This window comes from Gobio gobio, assembly GCF_949357685.1.
Source record: "Gobio gobio genome assembly, chromosome: 7".
NCBI lineage: Eukaryota > Metazoa > Chordata > Actinopteri > Cypriniformes > Gobionidae > Gobio > Gobio gobio.
In genome coordinates this window covers 46,397,914-46,419,784 of record NC_137103.1, presented here as the reverse complement: position 1 = coordinate 46,419,784, position 21,871 = coordinate 46,397,914, and the positions used below count along the sequence as shown (strand labels likewise).

At 40.0% G+C, this 21,871-nt stretch overlaps 1 protein-coding gene across 1 annotated transcript in view; it reads left to right on the top strand.

Moving 5' to 3' along the window:
* The window catches only part of ttn.2 (titin, tandem duplicate 2), a 176,038-nt gene extending 154,597 nt beyond the window's left edge, over positions 1–21,441 (top strand). Inside the window, exons 212-236 of the mRNA XM_079820922.1 lie at positions 84–377; positions 811–1,089; positions 1,180–1,479; positions 1,569–3,635; positions 3,748–4,050; positions 4,147–4,452; positions 4,567–4,857; positions 4,942–5,241; positions 5,349–5,654; positions 5,759–6,061; positions 6,297–6,578; positions 6,680–7,273; positions 7,390–7,680; positions 7,775–8,074; positions 8,171–8,473; positions 8,572–8,874; positions 9,008–9,592; positions 9,686–9,991; positions 10,110–10,409; positions 10,503–11,078; positions 11,170–11,475; positions 11,622–12,215; positions 12,360–18,185; positions 19,714–20,010; positions 20,110–21,441. Of these exons, the coding sequence (XP_079677048.1) occupies positions 84–377; positions 811–1,089; positions 1,180–1,479; positions 1,569–3,635; positions 3,748–4,050; positions 4,147–4,452; positions 4,567–4,857; positions 4,942–5,241; positions 5,349–5,654; positions 5,759–6,061; positions 6,297–6,578; positions 6,680–7,273; positions 7,390–7,680; positions 7,775–8,074; positions 8,171–8,473; positions 8,572–8,874; positions 9,008–9,592; positions 9,686–9,991; positions 10,110–10,409; positions 10,503–11,078; positions 11,170–11,475; positions 11,622–12,215; positions 12,360–18,185; positions 19,714–20,010; positions 20,110–20,408 (15,911 nt within the window). The 3' untranslated portion in view covers positions 20,409–21,441. The remainder of the gene's footprint in view (positions 1–83; positions 378–810; positions 1,090–1,179; positions 1,480–1,568; positions 3,636–3,747; positions 4,051–4,146; positions 4,453–4,566; positions 4,858–4,941; positions 5,242–5,348; positions 5,655–5,758; positions 6,062–6,296; positions 6,579–6,679; positions 7,274–7,389; positions 7,681–7,774; positions 8,075–8,170; positions 8,474–8,571; positions 8,875–9,007; positions 9,593–9,685; positions 9,992–10,109; positions 10,410–10,502; positions 11,079–11,169; positions 11,476–11,621; positions 12,216–12,359; positions 18,186–19,713; positions 20,011–20,109) is intronic.
* The last annotated feature ends 430 nt before the right edge of the window (positions 21,442–21,871 follow it).

Here is a 21,871-nt window from a genome sequence, read left to right as displayed (position 1 = left end):
TGCTTATGATTTTAATTACTTCACAGAATTCATCTTTTCACCAAAGTTCCTTATTTTCCAAATATCTTTTTTTTCTTCTTTAGATCCTCCTGGCACCCCTAACTGCATTGATGTTACAAGAGACTCTGTAACACTTCAGTGGGAACCACCAAAACGTGATGGAGGCAGTAGAATTGTGGCATACAGTGTTGAAAGGCGTCAAGGAAGAGCACGTTGGTTGAGATGCAATTTCATTGACATCAGCGAATGTCAGTTTACAGTAACAAGCCTTTCTGCTGGTGATCGCTTTGAGTTTAGGGTAATTGCCAGAAATGCTGTTGGAACAGTTAGCCCCCCCTCTCAGTCATCTGGCTACATCATGACCAAGGATGAAAGTGGTATGTAATTACAAAGGCATCATTCTATAGAAATAGTTGTACATTAGGGCTGTGAAATTTAAATTCAAATTTCAAATATTTGTCTATTTAAAAATTAAAATCCACTTTCAAATGCAAAAATGTAACACTTTTTTTTTTTTTTACAGTCATGTTATTTAATTGCTTTGAATAAACAATTTAATGCAATGCATTCATATTTTGTTGATTTGCACCTTCTTGTGGCATCATGAGGCAAGCCCCCCCCCCCCCCCAACTGCAATGATGTATTTTAAATTGTAATAGAATTTGAGTATTAGAAAACTTCGAATTTTGATTTACAGCCATTTTGACAGCCCTATTCTACATTAAATGTATGCTAAATAATGTATGCTTTCAAAAGGTATTTTTCAATGCTATTCATAAAAAAAAAAACTTTTTTATTTTTCTTTGTCAGTCATCCCTGAGATTGAGTTTAAAGCTGAGAAGACCCTCACCATCAAGGCAGGAGAAAACATTAAACTCAGCTGCAGTATAAGGGGACGTCCTGTACCTCAAGTCACGTGGTATAAAGATGGAAAGGAAGTTGACAAAATGCTGGTTGACATCACAACTGTTATTGGATCAAGCTCACTGTTCATCAGAGAGGCTGACCGCAATGAACGTGGTATCTACACAGTTGAAGCCAAGAACAGTTCAGGCACAACAAAAGTGGATGTACTTGTCAGAGTACAAGGTATGATCTAAAATCTATTTTGATTTATAGTTTTAATAAAGTTCTTGTTCTGTATTTAATCTTTGCTTATTTTCACTCTGTCTTATTCAGATACCCCTGGACCACCTGAAGGCCCACTTCGATTCACAAATATATCTGCAGAGAAAGCAACTCTTTGGTGGAGCCCACCCGAAAATGATGGCTGTGCACCTATCATTAATTATGTTATTGAAAAGCGTGAAACTTCCAGAATTTCATGGGCACTTGTAACATCCAAGTGTGAAGCCTGCTCCTTCAATGCTACAAAACTGATTAAAGGCAATGAATATCAGTTCCGTGTATCTGCTGTCAATAAATTTGGTGTGGGCAAGCCACTAGAGTCTGATCCAATCATTGCTCAGATGCAGTACAGTAAGTAAAAAGTTGTTCTTGATCCAATCATTTCTGATTTAGTACTGGTTATTCTTGACTTTAACACATTCCTTTTTGATATCTAACAGCGGTACCAGATGCTCCCGGAACACCTGACTGCACTCATGTGACAGGAAACAGTATCACTCTATGCTGGACAAGATCAAGACATGATGGAGGAAATGAGATTAAGCAATACATTCTTGAAAGACGAGAAAAGAAGAGTTTAAGATGGGTGAAGGTTTCCGCAAAGAGACCAATAACTGAACTAAGGCACAGAGTTACAAACCTTACAGAAGGAAATGAATATGAATTCCGTGTGATGGCTGAAAATGGTGCTGGAATTGGACCTGCAAGTGGTACATCCAGATTGTTCAAGTGCAGAGAACCAACAAGTGCACCCAGTGCACCAACTCTAGTGAAGGTCATTGATACCTCTAAGACATCTGTTACCTTGGAATGGACCAAACCGGTGTTTGACGGTGGTATGGAAATCATTGGTTACATTATTGAGATGTGCAAGGCAAGCCTTGAGGAATGGCACAGAGTCAACAATCAGACTTGCATCCATACACATTACAAAGTAACAGAGTTAGAACCTGGTGAAGAGTATAAATTCCGTGTTTGTGCAGTCAATGGTGCTGGCAAGGGAGAATTCTCTGAGACTCCTAATGTAGTACAAACTGTTGATAGACTTACTTCACCAGAAATTGATATAGATGCAAACTTCAAGCAGACACATATTGTGAAGAACGGTGGAACAGTCACACTTCATATTCCCTTCCGGGGAAAGCCAGCCCCACTTGCCACATGGACAAAGGCAGATGGAGATCTTGGTATAATGGTGGATATTAATACCACAGACATATTCAGCACCTTGACAATTGAAAATTGCACCAGGTATGATGCTGGAAAGTATACACTCTCTCTTGAAAACAACAGTGGTCGTAAAGCCATTACATTAACAGTCAAAGTGCTGGACACACCTGGACCACCAGGACCTCTCTCATTCAAGGATGTGACAAGAGGTGCTCTGACACTCATGTGGGATGCACCATCCAATGATGGAGGTGCACGTGTTCATCATTACATTGTTGAGAAGCGAGAGGCAAGTCGATTGAGTTGGCAAGAGGTCAGTGAAAAGTGCACACGTCAAATCCTGAGAGTAACCAACCTTGATATTGGCACAGCATACTTCTTCAGGGTTATCGCTGAAAATCTATATGGCAAAGGTGAGCCATTTGAAATGACAGAGCCTATTGTAGCCACAGAAGAGCCTGCACCACCTAAGCGACTGGATATCATTGATACTACATCCTCAACAGCCAGCTTAGTATGGATGAAGCCTGAGCACGATGGTGGAAGCCGTATTACTGGATACATTGTTGAGACTAGAAAGAAGGGCTCTGATCACTGGGTTGTAGGTGGTCAAACTAAATCTTTGAAAATGGTTCTTGAAGGCTTGGTTGAGAACACAGAATACGAGTTCCGTGTCAAGGCTCAGAATGATGCTGGCATTAGTCATCCACGAGATGCACTAGCCTCTGTCATCATAAAAGAGCCACGTATTGAGCCAACAGCAGATCTCAGTGGCATAGATAAACAGCTCATCACTTGCAAAACTGGAAATTCATTTGCCATTGATATTCCAATCAGTGGCAGACCAGCCCCCAAGATAACATGGAAACTTGAAGAAATGAAACTCAAAGAAACAGACAGAGTGTCAATTAAGATTTTTAAAGACAGAACCACTCTACTGGTTAAGGATGCCAAGAGAGGTGACAGTGGACAGTATTATCTCACACTTGAAAATGCAGCTGGATCAAAGACATTCACTGTCACCGTCATTGTCTTTGGTAGACCGACCCCACCAACTGGACCTGTTAAGGTTTCAGGAATATCATCAGAATCCTGTGTGTTGACTTGGGAAGAACCTACAGATGATGGTGGAACGGAAATAACCAATTATATTGTTGAGAAACGTGAATCTGGCTCCACCACATGGCAGGTTGTGAATTCAAGTGTGAAACGGACCACCATCAAAGTAACTCATCTCACCAAGTACATGGAGTACACTTTCAGAGTCTGTGCTGAGAACAAGTTTGGTGTTAGCAAGTCTATTGAATCTCAAGCTATTGTTGCTGAGCATCCATTCAGTAAGTATTTAGTATTGTATATAACTTTATCCATTGATAAAATGGAACATAAACAATGCAGTATTTATTTTTGTTGTCTCCTGTTTGATAAATGTTACATTTCTGTTTTCAGTTTCACCAAGCCCACCAACACGCCCAGATGTAGTTTCAGTGTCTGCTAATGCAATTTCTATCCGCTGGGATGTGCCATATCATGATGGTGGAAGCCAAGTAACTGGATACTGGATAGAGAAGAAGGAGCGTAATACCATTCTGTGGGTGAGGGAGGACAAGATTCCTTGCGTTGAGTGTCACTACAAGGTCTCCAACCTTATTGAGGGTCTTGAGTATCAGTTCAGAGTATATGCAATGAACATCGCTGGTTTGAGTAAAGCAAGTGAACCATCAAGGCCAGTACTGGCTCTAAATCCAGTTGGTAAGTTTTTTTTTTTGTTACTTTCTACTATGATTTATATGTATTGTTTTTATTAATGGCTTAATTTTTATCACAATATTTTGTCTGCATTTTCAGATCCACCCGGCAAACCAGAGGTTTATGATGTAACCAAGACCTCAGTGTCGATTAGATGGTCCATACCATTCAATGATGGTGGCAGCAAGATTGTTGGATATGTGGTTGAACGCAGGGCATCCAGTGGTGATGAAGAAGCTCGTTGGTTAAAGTGCAACTACACTACAATCACAGAAAACTTCTTCACTATTACGTCACTTCAGGAGGGAGAGGAGTATGAATTCCGTGTTATTGCCAGAAATGGTGCTGGAGTCCACAGTATGCCATCTGAATCGACAGGATTTATCACATGCAAAGATGAATATAGTAAGATGGTTTTCTTAATTGATGCATGCGTTTACAGTATGTGTAGAAACACAATATAAATATACAGTATACTATTATGAATATGTATTAATACATGTTATTTATTTATTTCAGCACCACCAAAAGCTGAGCTGGACAGTAAACTTGTGGGTGAGACAATCACTATTAGAGCAGGATCAGACCTTGTTCTTGATGCTGCTGTTGGTGGAAAACCAGAGCCTAAAGTATTTTGGGCCAAAGGTGACAAGGAGCTGGATCTTGGAGAGAAATACTCACTGACATACACAAGTACAAGAGCGATGGCAATTATTAAGTCATGTGATAGAAATGATACTGGAAGATACATCCTTACTGTGAAGAATGCAAGTGGAATCAAAACAGCTGCTGTCAACGTTAAAGTACTTGGTAAGAACATAATACATCACAGTGTTTCAGTCAAAATACCATTTATTGGCTGTATATTTAATGAGAAAATCTTTTATATTTAAGATACACCTGGTCCACCTGAGGGAACAATAACAATCAGCAGGGTCACAGAGGAGAAATGTACAGTTTCCTGGAAGATTCCTTTCGAGGATGGTGGGGACCATGCCAGTCATTATATTGTTGAAAGACGTGAGACCAGCAGACTTAACTGGGTCATCATGGAAAATGAATGCAAGACACTGTCTTGTGTCAGCACAAAACTGATCAAGAACAATGAGTACATTTTCCGTGTCAGAGGTGTAAATAAGTACGGTCCTGGTGTGCCCCTGGAGTCTGAACCAGTTATTGCAAGAAATGCATACAGTATGTTTAATTACAATTATTATGTATTAATGTTTCCATTAATAATTAAGGTTTACCTACAGGACCCAGGATAAAATGTTAACATTAGTTTGTAATTTCCATTATAGCTGTTCCAACAACTCCTGGAGCACCAGAGATTTCTGCTGTTGCGAAAGAACATGTCATTATTGAGTGGCTGAAGCCAGAGAGTGATGGTGGAAGTGAAATCAAAAACTACCTTGTGGATAAACGTGAGAAGAGCAGTGTCAGATGGACAAGAGTGAACAAAACCTACACCATTTATGATACACGCCTCAAGATCACTGGTCTCCTTGAGGGTAGCGATTATCAATTCCGAGTTGCAGCCGTCAATGCCGCTGGCAGCAGCATTCCAAGTGATGCATCTCAGTATGCTCACTGTAGAGACCCAACATGTAAGTAACACCAACCTGCTTGCCCACCCCAACCCACCACCCCCCAAGAAAAAAAAAATGATGCAAAAATAGTAACATGCCTAACCTGCCCTCTCATTTTACAGATACCCCAGCTCCACCATCAGTTCCCCGTATTACAGACACCACAAAGCACAGTATTAGTATGACATGGACACGCCCAATGTACGATGGTGGATCTGATGTCACAGGCTATATTGTTGAGATTCTGGAGGAGAGAACAGAACAATGGTATAGAGCCACCCAGAAGACCTTGAGCAGTACTGAGTACACAGTAACTGGTCTGGCAAGTAACAAAAAGTACAGCTTCAGAGTGGCTGCAATCAATGCTATGGGTACTGGAGAATTCAGTGAAGGCAGTATTGAGGCTGCACCTTCAGAAAGAGTTGGTAAGTTTTTAGTTTTTTTTAAGTTAGGTTAATAATGGTCAACTGTGGCGTGCACAGACCTCACATTCCGGGGGGTGTCTCTCGGTTGAAATCTCATTCCGGGGGGCAGAACCCAACCCCCACCCCCCGCCCTCCCTGTGCACGCCACTGACGGACAAGTCTAATATCTGCTCCTAAAGGCCTATTTTTTTTATGTGGAATTACCGCATTAAATTTGTTATTGCTTTCTTCTCAGAAATTCCTGATATTGAACTACCTGATGAACTGAAGAAGACTGTTTGCATCAGAGCTGGCAACACTTTACGTCTTCATGTAACTACAACTGGAAGACCCACACCAGTTGTTACCTGGAGAAAGTCTGGAATTGACCTAAATTCCCGTGGATTCATAGATACTACAGAAAACACTACAACTTTAATAGTGGAGAAGGTACATCGTTATGATGCTGGAAAATACACAATAGAGGCAGAGAATCCATCTGGCAAGAAAATAGTTACCATTCTTGTCAAGATTTATGGTAAGTAAATTTATGCAATCAATAATGGATACTGTGCATTCATTTAAATTAAATAAACCGTTTGTAAACAATGCTTAAACTGTATAAAAATGGTCTTGTAGATACTCCTGGACCATGTGCTGCAGTAAAGGTTAAAGATTACACAAAAGAGTCTGTTGTAATCACATGGGATGTGCCTACTATTGATGGAGGTGCTCACATCAACAACTACATAGTTGAGAAGCGAGAAGCTTCAATGAAATCTTACAAAACCGTGACAACAGAATGCAAGAAGACATTATACAGAATCACTGGGCTGGAAGAAGGAACACAATACTTCTTTAGAGTATTGCCTGAGAACATATATGGTATTGGAGAACCTTGTGAAATTACAGATGCAGTACTGCTTTGTGAAGTTCCGTCTATTCCTCAAGATCTTTATGTCATTGATACCACAAAGTCTACTGTCATACTTGGATGGGAAAAACCAATTCACGATGGTGGCAGCAGACTTTCTGGCTATGTCATCGAAGCCTGCAAAACTGGAAGTGACCGCTGGACGAATGTTGCTAATGTGAAATCATCTGTGCTGCAGCACACAATTGTCTCACTGAATGAAAATGAGCAATATCTCTTCAGAATCAGAGCTGAAAATAGCAGAGGTGTCAGTGAGCCCAGAGATCTCATGACGCCTGTAACAATACAAGAACAGAGAGGTAAGATATTATTAAAAACTGCTGAATGAAATTAGGAAAACAGTTCAAAAATTGTTTTCGTATTATTTATTGTTTGTTTGAAAGTTTAATTATTGTTATTTCTATTCTCATTACAGTTATGCCGAAGATTGACTTGACTGGCATCCCACAAAAGATTGTCAATGTGCCTGCTGGTAAGCCAATTGTGCTTAACATTCCCTTTAAAGGTAGACCTGTACCAGTATGTTCATGGTTCTTTGGTGGAGTCAAGATGAAGGAAAAGGTTGATCGCATCAAGATTGAGACAACTGCTAAATTCACTAAATTGACAGTCCGTGAAACCACACTTGATGATACTGGTGACTATACTCTTGAAGTGAAAAATGTCACTGGAACAGAAACTGAGGTCATCAAAGTTATCATTCTTGGTGAGAAACATTTTACTTTTCCTTATGTTTTACAGGTCTACAGCTACATTTGAAGTTTTTTTTTTTTAATTAACCAAATATATTGTGTTCCTAGATAAACCTGGAGTACCTGTCGGGCCTATGAAAATTGATGAGGTTGATGCCACATCTGTTACCTGCAGCTGGGAACCACCACATAAAGATGGTGGTGCAAATGTCAGTGGCTATGTTGTTGAGCAGCGTGATGCACATCGACCTGGATGGATGCCTGTGTCTGAATCTGTCACAAGACCCATGTTCAAGTTTACAAGACTTGTGGAGGGAACTGAATATGTATTCCGTGTGGCTGCAACAAATCGTTTTGGTATTGGCGGGTTCTTGCAATCTGAAGTTGTTGAGTGCAAGAGTGTCAAAAGTATGTTTTTGTTCCTACTTCAGATGTTTTCTTTTTATATTTACGTTATTTAAAAATGAAAGTATTAAATGAGTCTCATATCCTTTTATTTTTTAGCTGTACCTGGAGCACCAAGCACTCCTGAAATACTTGATGTGTCTCATGATGGTATGACCATTACTTGGACACCACCTGAGGATAATGGTGGTTCTACTATTGCTGGCTACATTATTGAGCGCAAAGAGGCTGGATCCGACAGATGGCTTGGCATCAATAAGAATCCAGTGACCATGACAAGATACAGAGCAACAGGACTTATTGAGGGTCTTGAATATGAGTATAGAGTGACAGCGATCAACTCTAGAGGCACCGGAAAACCAAGTGCAAACTCTAAACCAACTATTGCAATGGATCCTATAGGTATGTACAAAGGAACAACACAAGCTTGTAAAAATGTAAGTAAATTAGTTGTCAGTAGACCAAACATGAGCAATGTGTTCAACTTTTCTCTTAAACAGAACCTCCTGGTATTCCACTGAACCCACGAGTCACAGATACCACAAGAACATCAGTTTCACTTGCCTGGTCTCGTCCAGAGGAAGAAGGAGGTGCTGCTATAAATGGCTATCTGATTGAGATGCAGAAGGTTGACCAGGTTGAATGGACAAAATGCAACACAACACCAACAAAGATTTGTGAATACACTTTGACACATATGCCCCAGGGAGCTGAATACAAGTTCCGTGTATTGGCGTGTAATCCTGGTGGAGCTGGAGAACCAGCTGAGATTCCAGGAGTGGTCAAAGTTACAGAAATGCTTGGTAAGATGGAATACCTAACAATGAGAATGAGTATTTGTTATTATAAACATATATACACATACAAACTGCATTATTCTGTCATACATGTATATGGCAGTGCATATTTGTTATGTAAGATGTATTTTCTTTTCAGTATATCCTGATTATGAGCTGGATAAAATCTACCTGGAAGGCTATGTTGTCAGACAAGGTGGTGTCATTAGACTATCTGTGCCCATCATGGGCAAACCCTTCCCAACATGCAAGTGGACAAAGGAAGGTCGTGACATTTCTCACAGAGCTATGATTGCAACCAGTGAAGAACGTACTGAGCTTGTGATCAAGGAGGCCCACAGAGATGACACTGGCACCTATGACCTTGTGTTGGAAAACAAATGTGGAAAGAAGGCGGCCTATATTAAGGTTAAAGTTATTGGACGCCCAGATCCACCCGAGGGTCCTCTTGAATTTGATGATATTCAGGCACGTTCAGTCAGAGTGAGCTGGAGACCGCCCTCAGATGATGGTGGATCTGATATCTTTGGTTACATTGTGGAGAGGCGAGAGGTACCTAAAGCAGCTTGGTACACTGTGGACTCACGTGTGATGGATACATCACTTGTGGTCAAGGGACTGAAGGAAAATGTTGAATATCACTTCAAGATTACAGCAGAGAACCAGTTTGGTATAAGCAAATCCCTCAAATCTGATGAGTCTGTTACACCAAAGACTCCTCTTTGTAAGCATTTTTATTTATTTATGTTTAATGCTCTTAATAACCACTTTTAAATTATTGAAAATCACAATATTTTTTTTTTCGTTTTGCATAAAGGTCCACCAGAACCTCCTAGTTTCCCTTCAGAAATCATGGATGTTACAAAAACCACAATTGGCCTGTCCTGGTCAAGACCCAAGGATGATGGAGGATCTCGTGTCACTGGATACTATGTTGAGAGAAGAGAAATTTCCACTGAGAAATGGGTGCGGCATAACAAGACACATATTACGACAACAATGTATACTCTCACTGGTCTCATCCCTGATGCAGAGTACCAGTTCCGTGTGATTGCTCAAAATGATATTGGTCAAAGTGAGCCGGGACCTGTATCCGAATCCGTTGTTTGCAAAGATCCATTTGGTACGTAACCCTCCCCTCTCCCTCCCAAAGAAGTTAATTGGTTAATTATAGTTAATTATTGGCCTAAATAAAAACTAAAGTATTTTTACATGCTTAATCTATTCTTTGTGTTCAACAGATAAACCTGGCCAACCCGGTGAGATTGACATCATCTCTATAGCCAAGGACTGCATAACCATTCACTGGTTGCGTCCTGAATCCGATGGTGGAAAAGAAATCCTTGGGTACTGGATTGAATACAGGCAAGCAGGGGAAAGTGCCTGGAAGAAATGCACCAAAGAGCGTTCAAAGGACAGACAGTTTACCATGGGTGGACTCATGGAAGCAACAGAGTATGAGTTCAGAGTGTTTGCTGAAAATGAAACTGGACTGAGTAGACCAAGAAGAACGGCAATGGGCATTAAAACCAAACTGAGTGGTAAGCTAATGAAATTTTATTTAGATTTTCTTTTTCTGAAACAGACATTCACAAAGTATGCAACATGACTAACATGTTCAATTGATCCTCTAGTTGGAGAGGCTCCATGCCTGAAAGAGGAAATTAAAGACACTACCACTAAACTAGGAGAATCTGGAACAATGACATGCCAAATTATTGGAAGACCTCTTCCTGAAATTAAGTGGTATAGATATGGAAAGGAGTTGATCCAGAGCCGAAAATACAAGATGAGTTCTGATGGCCGAAACCACTCGATAACAGTATCGACAGATGAACAAGAAGATGAGGGTGTATACACATGCAGAGCCATCAATGAGGCAGGTGAAATTGAAACCAGTGGCAAGCTCCTATTGCAGGCTGCACCGCAATTCCATCCTGGATTCCCACTGAAGGAGAAATACTATGCTGGTTGTGGAACAAGCCTACGCCTCCATGTCGTCTACATTGGTCGCCCTATTCCACAAATCATGTGGTTCTATGGCAAGAAGCCTCTCAATCCATCTGAGAATGTAATAATTGAAAACACAGAAAGTTACACTCACTTAGTTATCAGAAATGTCCAGCGTAAGACAAATGCTGGAAGATATAAGGTGCAAATGAGCAACAAATTTGGCACAGTGGACACTGTCCTCCGTGTTGAAATCCAAGGTAAATTGATAAACACTGAAATGCCAATAGACTTGTTTGCATGAAAATATGTTTGCAAATGTAAAAAAAAAAACATTCTCTGTCTTTTCAGATAAACCTCTCATGCCTGAAGGACCAATCGTTGTTGATGCCCTCTTGAAAAGTTCTGTGATCATTAGCTGGAAACCACCTAAGGATGATGGTGGATCAATGATCACAAATTACATAGTAGAGAAACGTGAAGCAAAAGAGGGTGAGCAATGGCATCTTGTGTCATCAGCTATCCCAGGAACCACATGTCGTGTGCCAAACCTCATTGAGAGTGCTGGATATTACTTCCGGGTTTCTGCACAGAATCAGTATGGCATTAGTGAACCTCTTGAGATACCATCTGTTGTTATTATCAAGAGCCCATTCGGTAAGTTTCATGAATTCGCTGTATTTAAATAGTAGTCTATATTTATATATATTTAAATAAATAAAACAATACATAGCATGAAACACAAAAGAATAGATTGTAAAATCCATTAAATGTATTCCTCTTTTCTTTTCTTTTTTAAACAGAGAAACCTGGAGTACCACAACAGCCATTTGTTACTTCTGTAACAAAGGATTCATGCGTTGTTTCTTGGAAAGCACCAACAAGTGATGGAGGTGCCAAAATTAAGAACTATTACCTTGAAAAAAGAGAGAAGAAACAGAACAAATGGATCACAGTTACTTCAGAAGAAATCCATGAGACATATTACACTGTTAAAGGCCTTCTTGAAGGTTTTGAATATGAATTCCGTGTCAAATGTGAAAATATTGGTGGAGAGAGTGACTGGAGTGAGATTTCAGAACCAGTCATTCCAAAATCAGATACAGCTCTCCGTTCCCCAGCCTTCAAGGAAGAATTGAGGGACATGTGTGTCAAATACAGGGCAAATGCCACACTTGTCACAAAGGTTGTTGGACATCCCAAGCCAGTGGTTAAATGGTACAAGAACGGCAAAGAAATTTTCCCTGATGGAGAGAAAATAAAGGTCCAAGAATTCAAGGGAGGTTACTTCCAACTTGTTATCAGCAATGCTGATGAGAATGATGCAGCTGTTTACCAAATTAGAGCTACTAACCAGCTTGGATCAATCTCCACAAGTATGAACCTAGAGGTTGAGGGTAAGTATTTCTTTTTTTTTTTAAATGTTATTCAACTTGAGTACTTTTCTAAAACCAATATCGTTATACGTTTATCATTCTGCAGGACTGCTTAGAATGTAATATTCCACATTAAGTTTTGTCTTTGTCATTTTTATTTTCTAGTTCCTGCAAAAATTCACTTGCCATTACATCTCCAAGGCATGGGAGCTGTTCATGCCATTCGTGGTCAAGTGGCTACGATCAAGATTCCAATTACTGGAAAACCTGATCCTGTAGTCACATGGCAAAAGGGACAAGAGATGATTAATAATACAGCTTATCATCAAGTCATTCTCACAAGATCATTCACCTCCCTGGTGTTCCAAAAAGGAGTACAAAGGAAGGATTCCGGCTACTACATAATTTGTGCCAAAAATCGATTCGGTGTGGATAAGCAGACAGTTGAACTTGATGTTGCTGATGTCCCTGATCCACCAAAGGATGTTAAAGTCAGTGATATTAGCAGAGATACACTCACCCTCATTTGGAGTCCTGGAAATGATGGTGGAAGTGAAATTATCAATTACATTATAGAAAAGTGCCCTACCACTGGAGACAGATGGATTCGTGTTGCACAGACTCCTGAGCCCCAATACACCGTGATGAGTCTCTTTGGCAAGACAAAATACCAGTTCCGTGTGATTGCAGAAAACCGATTTGGCGTGAGTGATCCATCTGCGCCAACGGACCCTGTGACTACAAAAGAAGACAAGTTAGCAATTCGAAACTATGATGAAGAAGTGGATGAAACAAGAGAGGTTACAAAGGAGGAGGCACCACATTCAAAAGTCAAGCTTGTGCCATCTCTGTACACAATCTCTGAGGAACTTGCACGCAATGGACAGTTTGGCATTGTCCATCGCTGTATTGAAATTAGCTCCAAGAAGACATTCTTGGCTAAATTTATCAAAGTTAAAGATGCAGATAGAGAGCTGGTTGCAAGAGAAATTGAGACACTCAATGTTGTAAGACATAAAAACATTCTGTATCTTCATGAATCCTTTGATAGCCTGGAAGAATATGTCCTGATCTACGAATTCATGTCTGGTATGGACATCTTTGAGCGTCTTGGTACAAACTTTGACCTCACAGAGCAAGAAATTGTTCAGTATATGAGACAAGTTTGTGGAGCCCTGAAGTTCCTGCATAGTCACAACTATTGCCATTTTGACATCAGACCTGATAACATTGTTTATTCCACAAGGAAGAGCAATACAATCAAGATCATTGAAATGGGTCAAGCTAGGTTGCTTACACCTGGGGAAAACATCAGGATTCAGTTCACTGCTCCTGAGTACTATGCACCTGAAATCCACAACAGTGATTTTGTTACCACTGCCACTGACATGTGGTCTGTTGGTGTTCTTGCATATGTCCTCCTTAGTGGACTTAATCCATTTGCCGCTGAATCACACCAGAAAATGGTTGAGCACATTTCAAATGCAGAGTATTTGTTTGATGGTGAAGCCTTTAAAGAGACCAGCCTTGAGGGTATGGACTTTGTTGACAGACTGCTGACTAAAGATCACAAGCTACGTATGACTGCCTCTGAAGCTTTGGAGCACCCTTGGCTCAAGATGAAATTGGAACATATTAGTTCAAAGGTCATCAAGACTTTGAGACATAGAAGATACTACCAATCCCTAGTGAAAAAGGAATGGAGCACTGTTGTTTCAGCAGCACGTGTTGCCTATGGTGGTGGCTACAGAAACCAGAGAAATGTTTCCATCGGTAGAGTGAAAGTTGGACATCCTGAACAAGGCTTAAGAGCGGGTCCTGTCATGCATGGATCTGCTGAAGAGGGAGGACATGTCAGGTTTGTGTGCTGCATTGAGAACTACGATAGAAACACTGAAGTGACCTGGTACTTTGGGTCTCGCAAACTGATTGCAAGCCATAAATATGAAATCAGTTATGCTAATGGTGTTGCTAGCATCTATGTTAAAGACATTGAAGAATGTGATGATGGATCATACAGATGCAAGGTTGTCAGTGAAGACAGGGAGGACAATGCCTATGCTGAGTTGTTTGTTGAGACTGTTCGGTCCTACCGTGAATATTATCTGGGACGCTCACTCAAAAAACCAAGGCGTAGAATTGACAAAACCAAAATTTTGCAGAGGCCACCAGAGTTTACTTTGCCATTATACAACCGTGCAGCATACATTGGTGAAGATGTGCGCTTTGGTGTAACCATAACAGTCCATCCAGAGCCAAGTGTTACATGGTTAAAGGCCGGGCACAGAATCAAACCAGATCCTATAAAATACACATTCACAAGTGACAAGGGTCTTTATCAACTCATGATTCACAATGTTGACCTCAGTGATGATGCTGAATACACTGTTGTAGCAAACAACAAGTTTGGTGAGGATAGTTGCAAGGCACGTCTCACTGTGACACCACACTTAGTTGCTGAGGACACTATGAGACCAATGTTCAAACGTCTCTTAGCCAATATTGAGTGTGTTGAGGGGCAAAGTGTTCGCTTTGACTTGAGAGTATCAGGAACACCAGCACCTACTCTGAAATGGGAGAAAAATGGCAAACCTCTTGAGTTCAGACCACAAGTTGAAGTCGTTCAAGAGGACGTAGACTATCATGTTCTTCATATCAGAGAAACCCTTATAGAGGATTCAGGCACATACAGAGTCACTGCAACAAACACAGCTGGATCAGCAAGTTGTCAAGCTACTCTCAAAGTTGAACGCCTGACATACACAAGGAGGGAGTTCAAGAGTGAGGAAGAGAGGCATAAATATGTTAGGAACCAAATAGAGAAGACACTGAAAATGGCACAACAGTTCTCAAAGGCAGACATTGTTACACTTAATCCTGTAGCACAGGAGGCTTTGAAGGAAGCTGCTGAATTATATAAACCTGCAGTGAGCACCAAGAATGTGCAAGGTGAGTTTGACATCTCTGATAAAGAGGATCAAGAAATAAAGAAAATAAAAGAGGAAGATAAGAAGATTCGTATGCCTTACGAAATCCCTGAAGCTCGTGCACATGATCCAACTGTCCTTGGTGAAGATAGCTTGATCAAACACTTTGTGCCGTTATCTGACATGAAATGGTACAAGAAACTGCGTGACCAATATGAGATTCCTGAGAGAATGGATAGAATTGTTCAGAAGAGACAGAGGCGTATTCGTCTTTCCAGATGGGAGCAATTTTATGTCATGCCACTGCCTAGAATAACTGATCAGTACAGACCAAAGTGGCGCATTCCAAAACTTACACAAGACGATTTAGAGACTGTTCGACCAGCAAGGCGGTCACCATCCCCAGAATCTGAGGTATCATTCAGACTGAGAAGACGCTCACTAGGAGATCTTTCAGATGAAGAGCTCCTTGAGGGTGAGGACTATCTGACAATGAAGAGAACAGAAAAAGAAAGGCAAGAACTTGAGGAAGAACTAGAGCTTGGCTTCTCTGCCTCCCCACCCAGTGGAAGCCCTGTACGCTTTGAGCTGTCTACACTGCGTCGTGCCTCAGCAAAATCTGTTCACAAAGCTGAAATGAGACGTGTAGAAGAGACCAAACATGTAACAACTGAGCAAGCTCGAGGCTCTCCTCCTCCCATTTCACATTTCTTGAGAAGGAGGAGATCCTTGTCTCCAACATACATTGAACTGATGCGTCCTGTCTCTGAACTCATTAGACAACCCCGTGCACGCATCTCAACAGAGGCTGAAGTTGAAATCATTGAAAGAAGATCACCCACCCCTGAGAGAACACGTCCTCGATCACCAAGTCCTGCATCCACTGAAAGAAGATCTTCCAGATCCTCCTCTAGATTTGAACGGTCTGCAAGATTTGACATCATGTCTAGATATGAGGCGAGAAAAGCAGCTCTCAAATCTGAGCGCAAGTACCAGGTTGTGACTCAGCAACCCTTCAGTCTTGACCATGCTCCACGTATAACAGTAAGAATGCGTTCTCACCGTGTACCATGTGGTCAAAACACTAAATTCACTTTGAATGTTCAATCAAAGCCAGATGCTGATATCCAGTGGATCCATAATGGACAACAAATACAAGAGAGCAGCAAATACCAGTTCACAAATATGAGTGGAGTTCTGTCTCTCCAAATAAATGACTGTCAGGCAGAGGACAGTGGCACATACCGTGTTGTCTGCACAAATTCAAAGGGTGAGGCATCAGACTATGGAACTCTTGATGTTTCAGGTGGAGAATTTACTACATACTCTTCAAGACGTCGAGACGAAGAGGCTCCGACACCATTTGTACCTGATATAACAAAAACGGATTATTATCATTCAACAACAATCAGAGCTTCCTCTGCCTCAAGAACTCATTTGGAGATCAAAGAAACCAAAACAAAACTAACCGAGAGACGTGAAGTTTCTGCCTTTGAAAAGTATGAATCTCAGAAGCTTGCATCATCTCCAATTAGATATGCCTCCACTGAATACCTATCATCAGCTTCATATTCATCCTCTGAAATACATACAACATCTGAAAAACATTTGTCATCTGAATCAAAGATAAAAGAATCAGAAAAAACATCTGCTGAAGTATCAGTAAAGAAAGTTAAAGCTACTCTTTCAGCCAGAATACTCACAAAACCACAGTCTCTGACTGTATCTGAGGGTGACTCAGCACGATTTGTCTGTGATATTGATGGAGAGCCAGCACCAAGTGTCACATGGATGCATGAGGGAAGAACCATTGTCTCTTCACACCGTATTCATGTGTCTACAACACAATATAAGTCTACTTTTGAAATTTCATCAGTTGAGTTTTCTGATGAAGGCAGCTATACTGTAGTTGTAGAAAATTCAGAAGGAAAGCAAGAGACAAGGTTTACATTGACTATTCACAGACCAATACTTAAAGAGGATGTTACACCTACACAAGTAACTACACAACCTGCAGTGACATCTCCAGTGCCATCAGTTAAATCTCCAGAGCCATCAGTCGCATCTCCAGTGCCATCAGTAAAGTCTCCAGAGCCCTCTGTTAAATCCCCAGTGCCATCAGTAAAGTCTCCAGAGCCCTCTGTGAAATCCCCAGTGCCATCAGTAAAGTCTCCAGAGCCCTCTGTGAAATCCCCCGTGCCATCAGTAAAGTCTCCAGAACCTTTAGCGAAATCCCCTGTACCATCAGTTAAATCTCCAGAGCCTTCAGTAAAATCTCCTGTGCCCTCAGTAAAGTCTCCGGAACCCCAAATTAAATCACCCGAACCCACTGGTGTTAAATCTCCTGAACCTCGAATTAAATCTCCAGAGGCTATCAAATCCCCTTTCAGAGTGAAGTCACCAGAGCCAGTCGGCTCTCTTCAGAGGGTAAAGTCTCCACCTCCTATTAAGTCTCCTGAACCAACCACCCCACAAAGAATTAAGTCTCCAACAGCTCTGAAGTCACCTGAACCAATAGCTTCACCTCTCAGGGTAAAATCTCCACCCCCTGTTAAGTCTCCTGAGCCAGTTGCCTCCCCTCTGAGAATTAAATCCCCTACAGGACTTAAGTCTCCTGATCCTCAGAGAGCTAAATCCCCACCAACAGTCAAATCTCCTGAGCCAATCATGTCACCTAAAAGAGTTAAATCTCCACTTACAGTGAAATCCCCAACCCCGTCAAAGGAAGCACCACTAAAGATCATTCAGCAACTCAAAGCTGAAGCTTATGAAGACAAAATTAGGATGATCTTTGTTGCTGAGAGCTCAATAAAAGAAGTTGTGTGGTTCAAGGACAGCAGAAAACTCAGTCAAAGTAGTCACTACCAGATTCATTCATCTGCAGATGGAACTTGCTGTCTCTATATATCTGATGTTTCTGAGAGTGACCAAGGGGAATACTCCTGTGAAATCATAAGTGAAGGAGGAGCAGTGTCAAGAACATCATTCTCGTTTCTTGGTCAAGTGTTTCAAGCAATCTACACAAAAGTAACTGCATTTGTGGCTACACATAAGATTGTTCAAGGTAAATTTCTTTTCCCATAAATTATATTAAATTATTATCCATTTAAAGTATTGTAGCAACTCATAACGTAATAACTGCACATAATGTAAAAACTGCACATCATTTAATTTCACTATTATTGTAATAAAATGTTAATAAAGTAATAATTATCTCAAAACTTAATAAAATCTTGAGCTCATAATGTAATAAAACAATTACATGATGAGAAATGTATTACATTATAAACTCACCAAAAACATGTCATATTTTCATTATTCATACTTTTAAAACATAAAAAATATTAGTAGTAGTAGTTTAAAGGTGTAAACGTTATTTATCTTTCTTCTTTTCTGTTTTTACATCACAAAACCCAACCGTTTTAGCAGGGGTGTGTTGTACTGTATTTTTTCGTACACACACACACGCATGCACACACACACACACACAGGGGGGTTTTTGTGAAATGTGGGGACATTCCATAGGCATAATGGTTTTTATACCGTACAAACCGTATTTTCTATCCCCCTACACTGCCCCTGCCCCTAAACTTACCCATCACAGGAAACTGCACAGTTTACTTTCTGTGAAAAAAAACTCATTCTGTATGATTAATAAGCATTTTGAAAAGTGAGGACATGGGTAACGTCCTCATATTTCACCCTCTTTTTGTAATATCTATGTCATACCCATGTCATTATACACATTTGTGTCCTGATATTTCACAAAAACATGTCCATACTCTCACACACACACACACACACATTCTTGAAAATGTGGTTCCCGGGGACTCTCCATAGGTGTAATAATTTTGATGCTGTACGAACCGTATCTTCTATACCCCTACCCTACCCCTAAACCTATCCAGCACACAAAACTTCTGCATTTTTCCATATGTTGTTTTAAGACATTTGGTTTACAAGGACACAGGAAGTGTCCTCATAAACCACTTTTTTTTCTTTCTTTTTTTTTTTTTTTTTTTTTACAACATTTTAACACAGTGTTGGTATTTAACACTGTTTGTCATTTAACTGCAAGTATACCATATGTATACTTGAAGTAGAAATAGTAGTAGTAGAAGTATCAGAAGAAGTAGAAGTAGTAGTAGTAGTAGTAGTGATAAAAGTAGCAGTACCAGTAATCTGGTGGATTTTGTAGGCAGGTTAAAACTTAGATTTAGATTTTTTAAATGTATTTTAAAGGAATACCAATGCTTTATGTTTAATAAACATATAATAATAATAATAATAATAATTGCATGAATATTTAAACACTGCATTTCACAGGTAGTTTTCGTTTTAAAAGCTATTACAATAATGAAAATATGACATGTTTTTGGTGAGTTGATAATGTAATAATTTTCTCATAATGTAAAAATTGTTATTACATTACGTGCTCAATATTTTATTACATTTTAAGAAAATGATTACATTATGAACACTTCATTTTTACATGATGTGCTATTATGTGCTTATAGTTTTTACATTATGTGCTATTACATTATGAGTTGCTACAGTCTTGATGCCCATTCTTCTCTTTTCTTCTTTTCCAGAATCTGTGTCTTCCCAAATACATGGGGGAAGTGAAATGATTCTTAAGAAGGAAAGTGCTGCTGTTAGCGCCATGCATGAAAGTTTTACTTCAAAATCCACCCACATGGAGAGCGCAATACAAGAAGCATCCTTCAGCAGTTCTTCAATGGCTGAGATGAAATTTGAAACTATGTCAATGTCTAGCATGTCCTCTATGACATCAGAGTCAGTATATGCAATGAGCTCAAGCAGTATAATGTCAAGTCATTCACATGTTGAAGAATCCTCAGTTAGAGCAGCCCTCCACAGTGCTCAAGGTAAGGGCCAGTTTGACTTCTAACAAACATGCATAATAATTTTTTTAATAATGTTGTAATATGGAAGAATATCATTTCAAATCAATTTCTATTTTATAGGCTTAGCTCCAAGAATTGAAGCTCTTCCTGAAGATATTAGCATTGAAACTGGAAAAGTTCTAACAGTGACCTGTGCTTTCTCTGGAGAGCCAGCACCTCGTATTGAATGGTCGCGTGGTGGAAAGAAACTGCCTGGTGAGGAAGAAAGTAGCAGGTTTCATATTGACACTACAGAAGACCTGACCACACTCATCATCACTGGTGTGAAAGAGAGTGATGCTGGAGCATACACACTCAAACTTTCCAATGAGCATGGATCTGACATGGCAACTGTTACCATCAGTATTCGATCAAAGTAAAGCCATAATTTATGCCCCCAATCCTTTCTTCATTAAACGACTTTGTATTTTTTAGATGAAATGAAAAAAAAATCTTGATAAGTTACCTGGATATCTGTTCCTGTAAATATAAACTATTTTTATACCAAACCTGACATTAATTTATACCAATCTAGACTAAAGTCTAAAGTATTATAAAATGTGCCATATTGGATAATTATGACTTAGGATTTTTGATCCAATTTTCTGTGACGTGTACATAATGTATATAGCCGAATTTAACGGTTATGGAAAATGTATGAATTGTTATTTATAACAATATTAACTGAAACAAATGGAACTAAATGTTTATCAGGAGAAAGTTTCACATGGAACGAATACCTTGATAAACCTGAAACTAAACTCTGTGCCTCAACAATAAGTTGAAGTCTTAAGATTGCCTCAACAGGTAGAGAGGCTCCCTGTTGACGTTATACTAAATCGGAGAGACTAAGTTATGCCTGTATGTTTACACATGCAGTGATATTATAACCATACTCTTATGCATTGTTACTTGAACGTAAGGCCTTGAGTGCTGTTTGCTTTGTACCCTCATGTAAGCAGGACAACTAGGCCTTGTGTTCTGACTGACTATGTCATACCACCATTTTAAAGACATGCTCAAGGTGCGAGCGGCCTGCACTTTATGAGCAAAAATGTTTAATGTGCTCTGTTTCTGGCAAGGGACTGCTTGAATAAACTTTAAAAATTAACATCTCCTGGCCAATAACGAAAGTATATCTTGTACTTCCTTGCAGAAACAGAGCCTCCTCTTGGAGGATTGCTTTGAAGCATTGCGTGTTTGTGTGTTAGCTTTAGAATTCACCTTGTCAGTTGTTGGGCAAACATCAAGAAAGTGTGCCGCAGTAACACCACCTGCTGTGCCATGGGAAAGAAACAGTTTAGTATCTTAATGCCCTGCACTTTGGTTTGATTTTATGTAGAATTGTAGAATTATCTATATATGCAACCTCCTTGAGTATTATTGATTAAATAAAGCATGTTCTCAGCACTATATTTTGTGTCCTTGTCTTTATTCAGTGGTTTCAATGTGTCTCGTTTAATTATGGCAAAATTATTTATTCATTTTTTTTTTTTTTTTTTTGGGACCATTTGTCTTAATTTTATAGGAAAGTGGTAGCCTGACAAGCCAGACCCACATCAAGATGTTGGGTCTGGGAACACACCATTGGCAGGGCTCAATCTGAGGGGTGGGATAAACGGTTGTCTTTCAAATTCCCTCTGCACTCAATAGGATAGCGCTACAACCAACCAGAGCAACGAAGAAGGTGAAGCGGAGCTAGTTGATAGATTAAACTTTCGCCGTATCCGGTCGGCAAAACTCCGAACACATCTTCCTTTCTTACGAATGACTTCAGTGCCATTGTTCTTTTCTCAAATTGAGGCACAACACAGATCAGACTCAAGGAAGTGAATGTGCACAG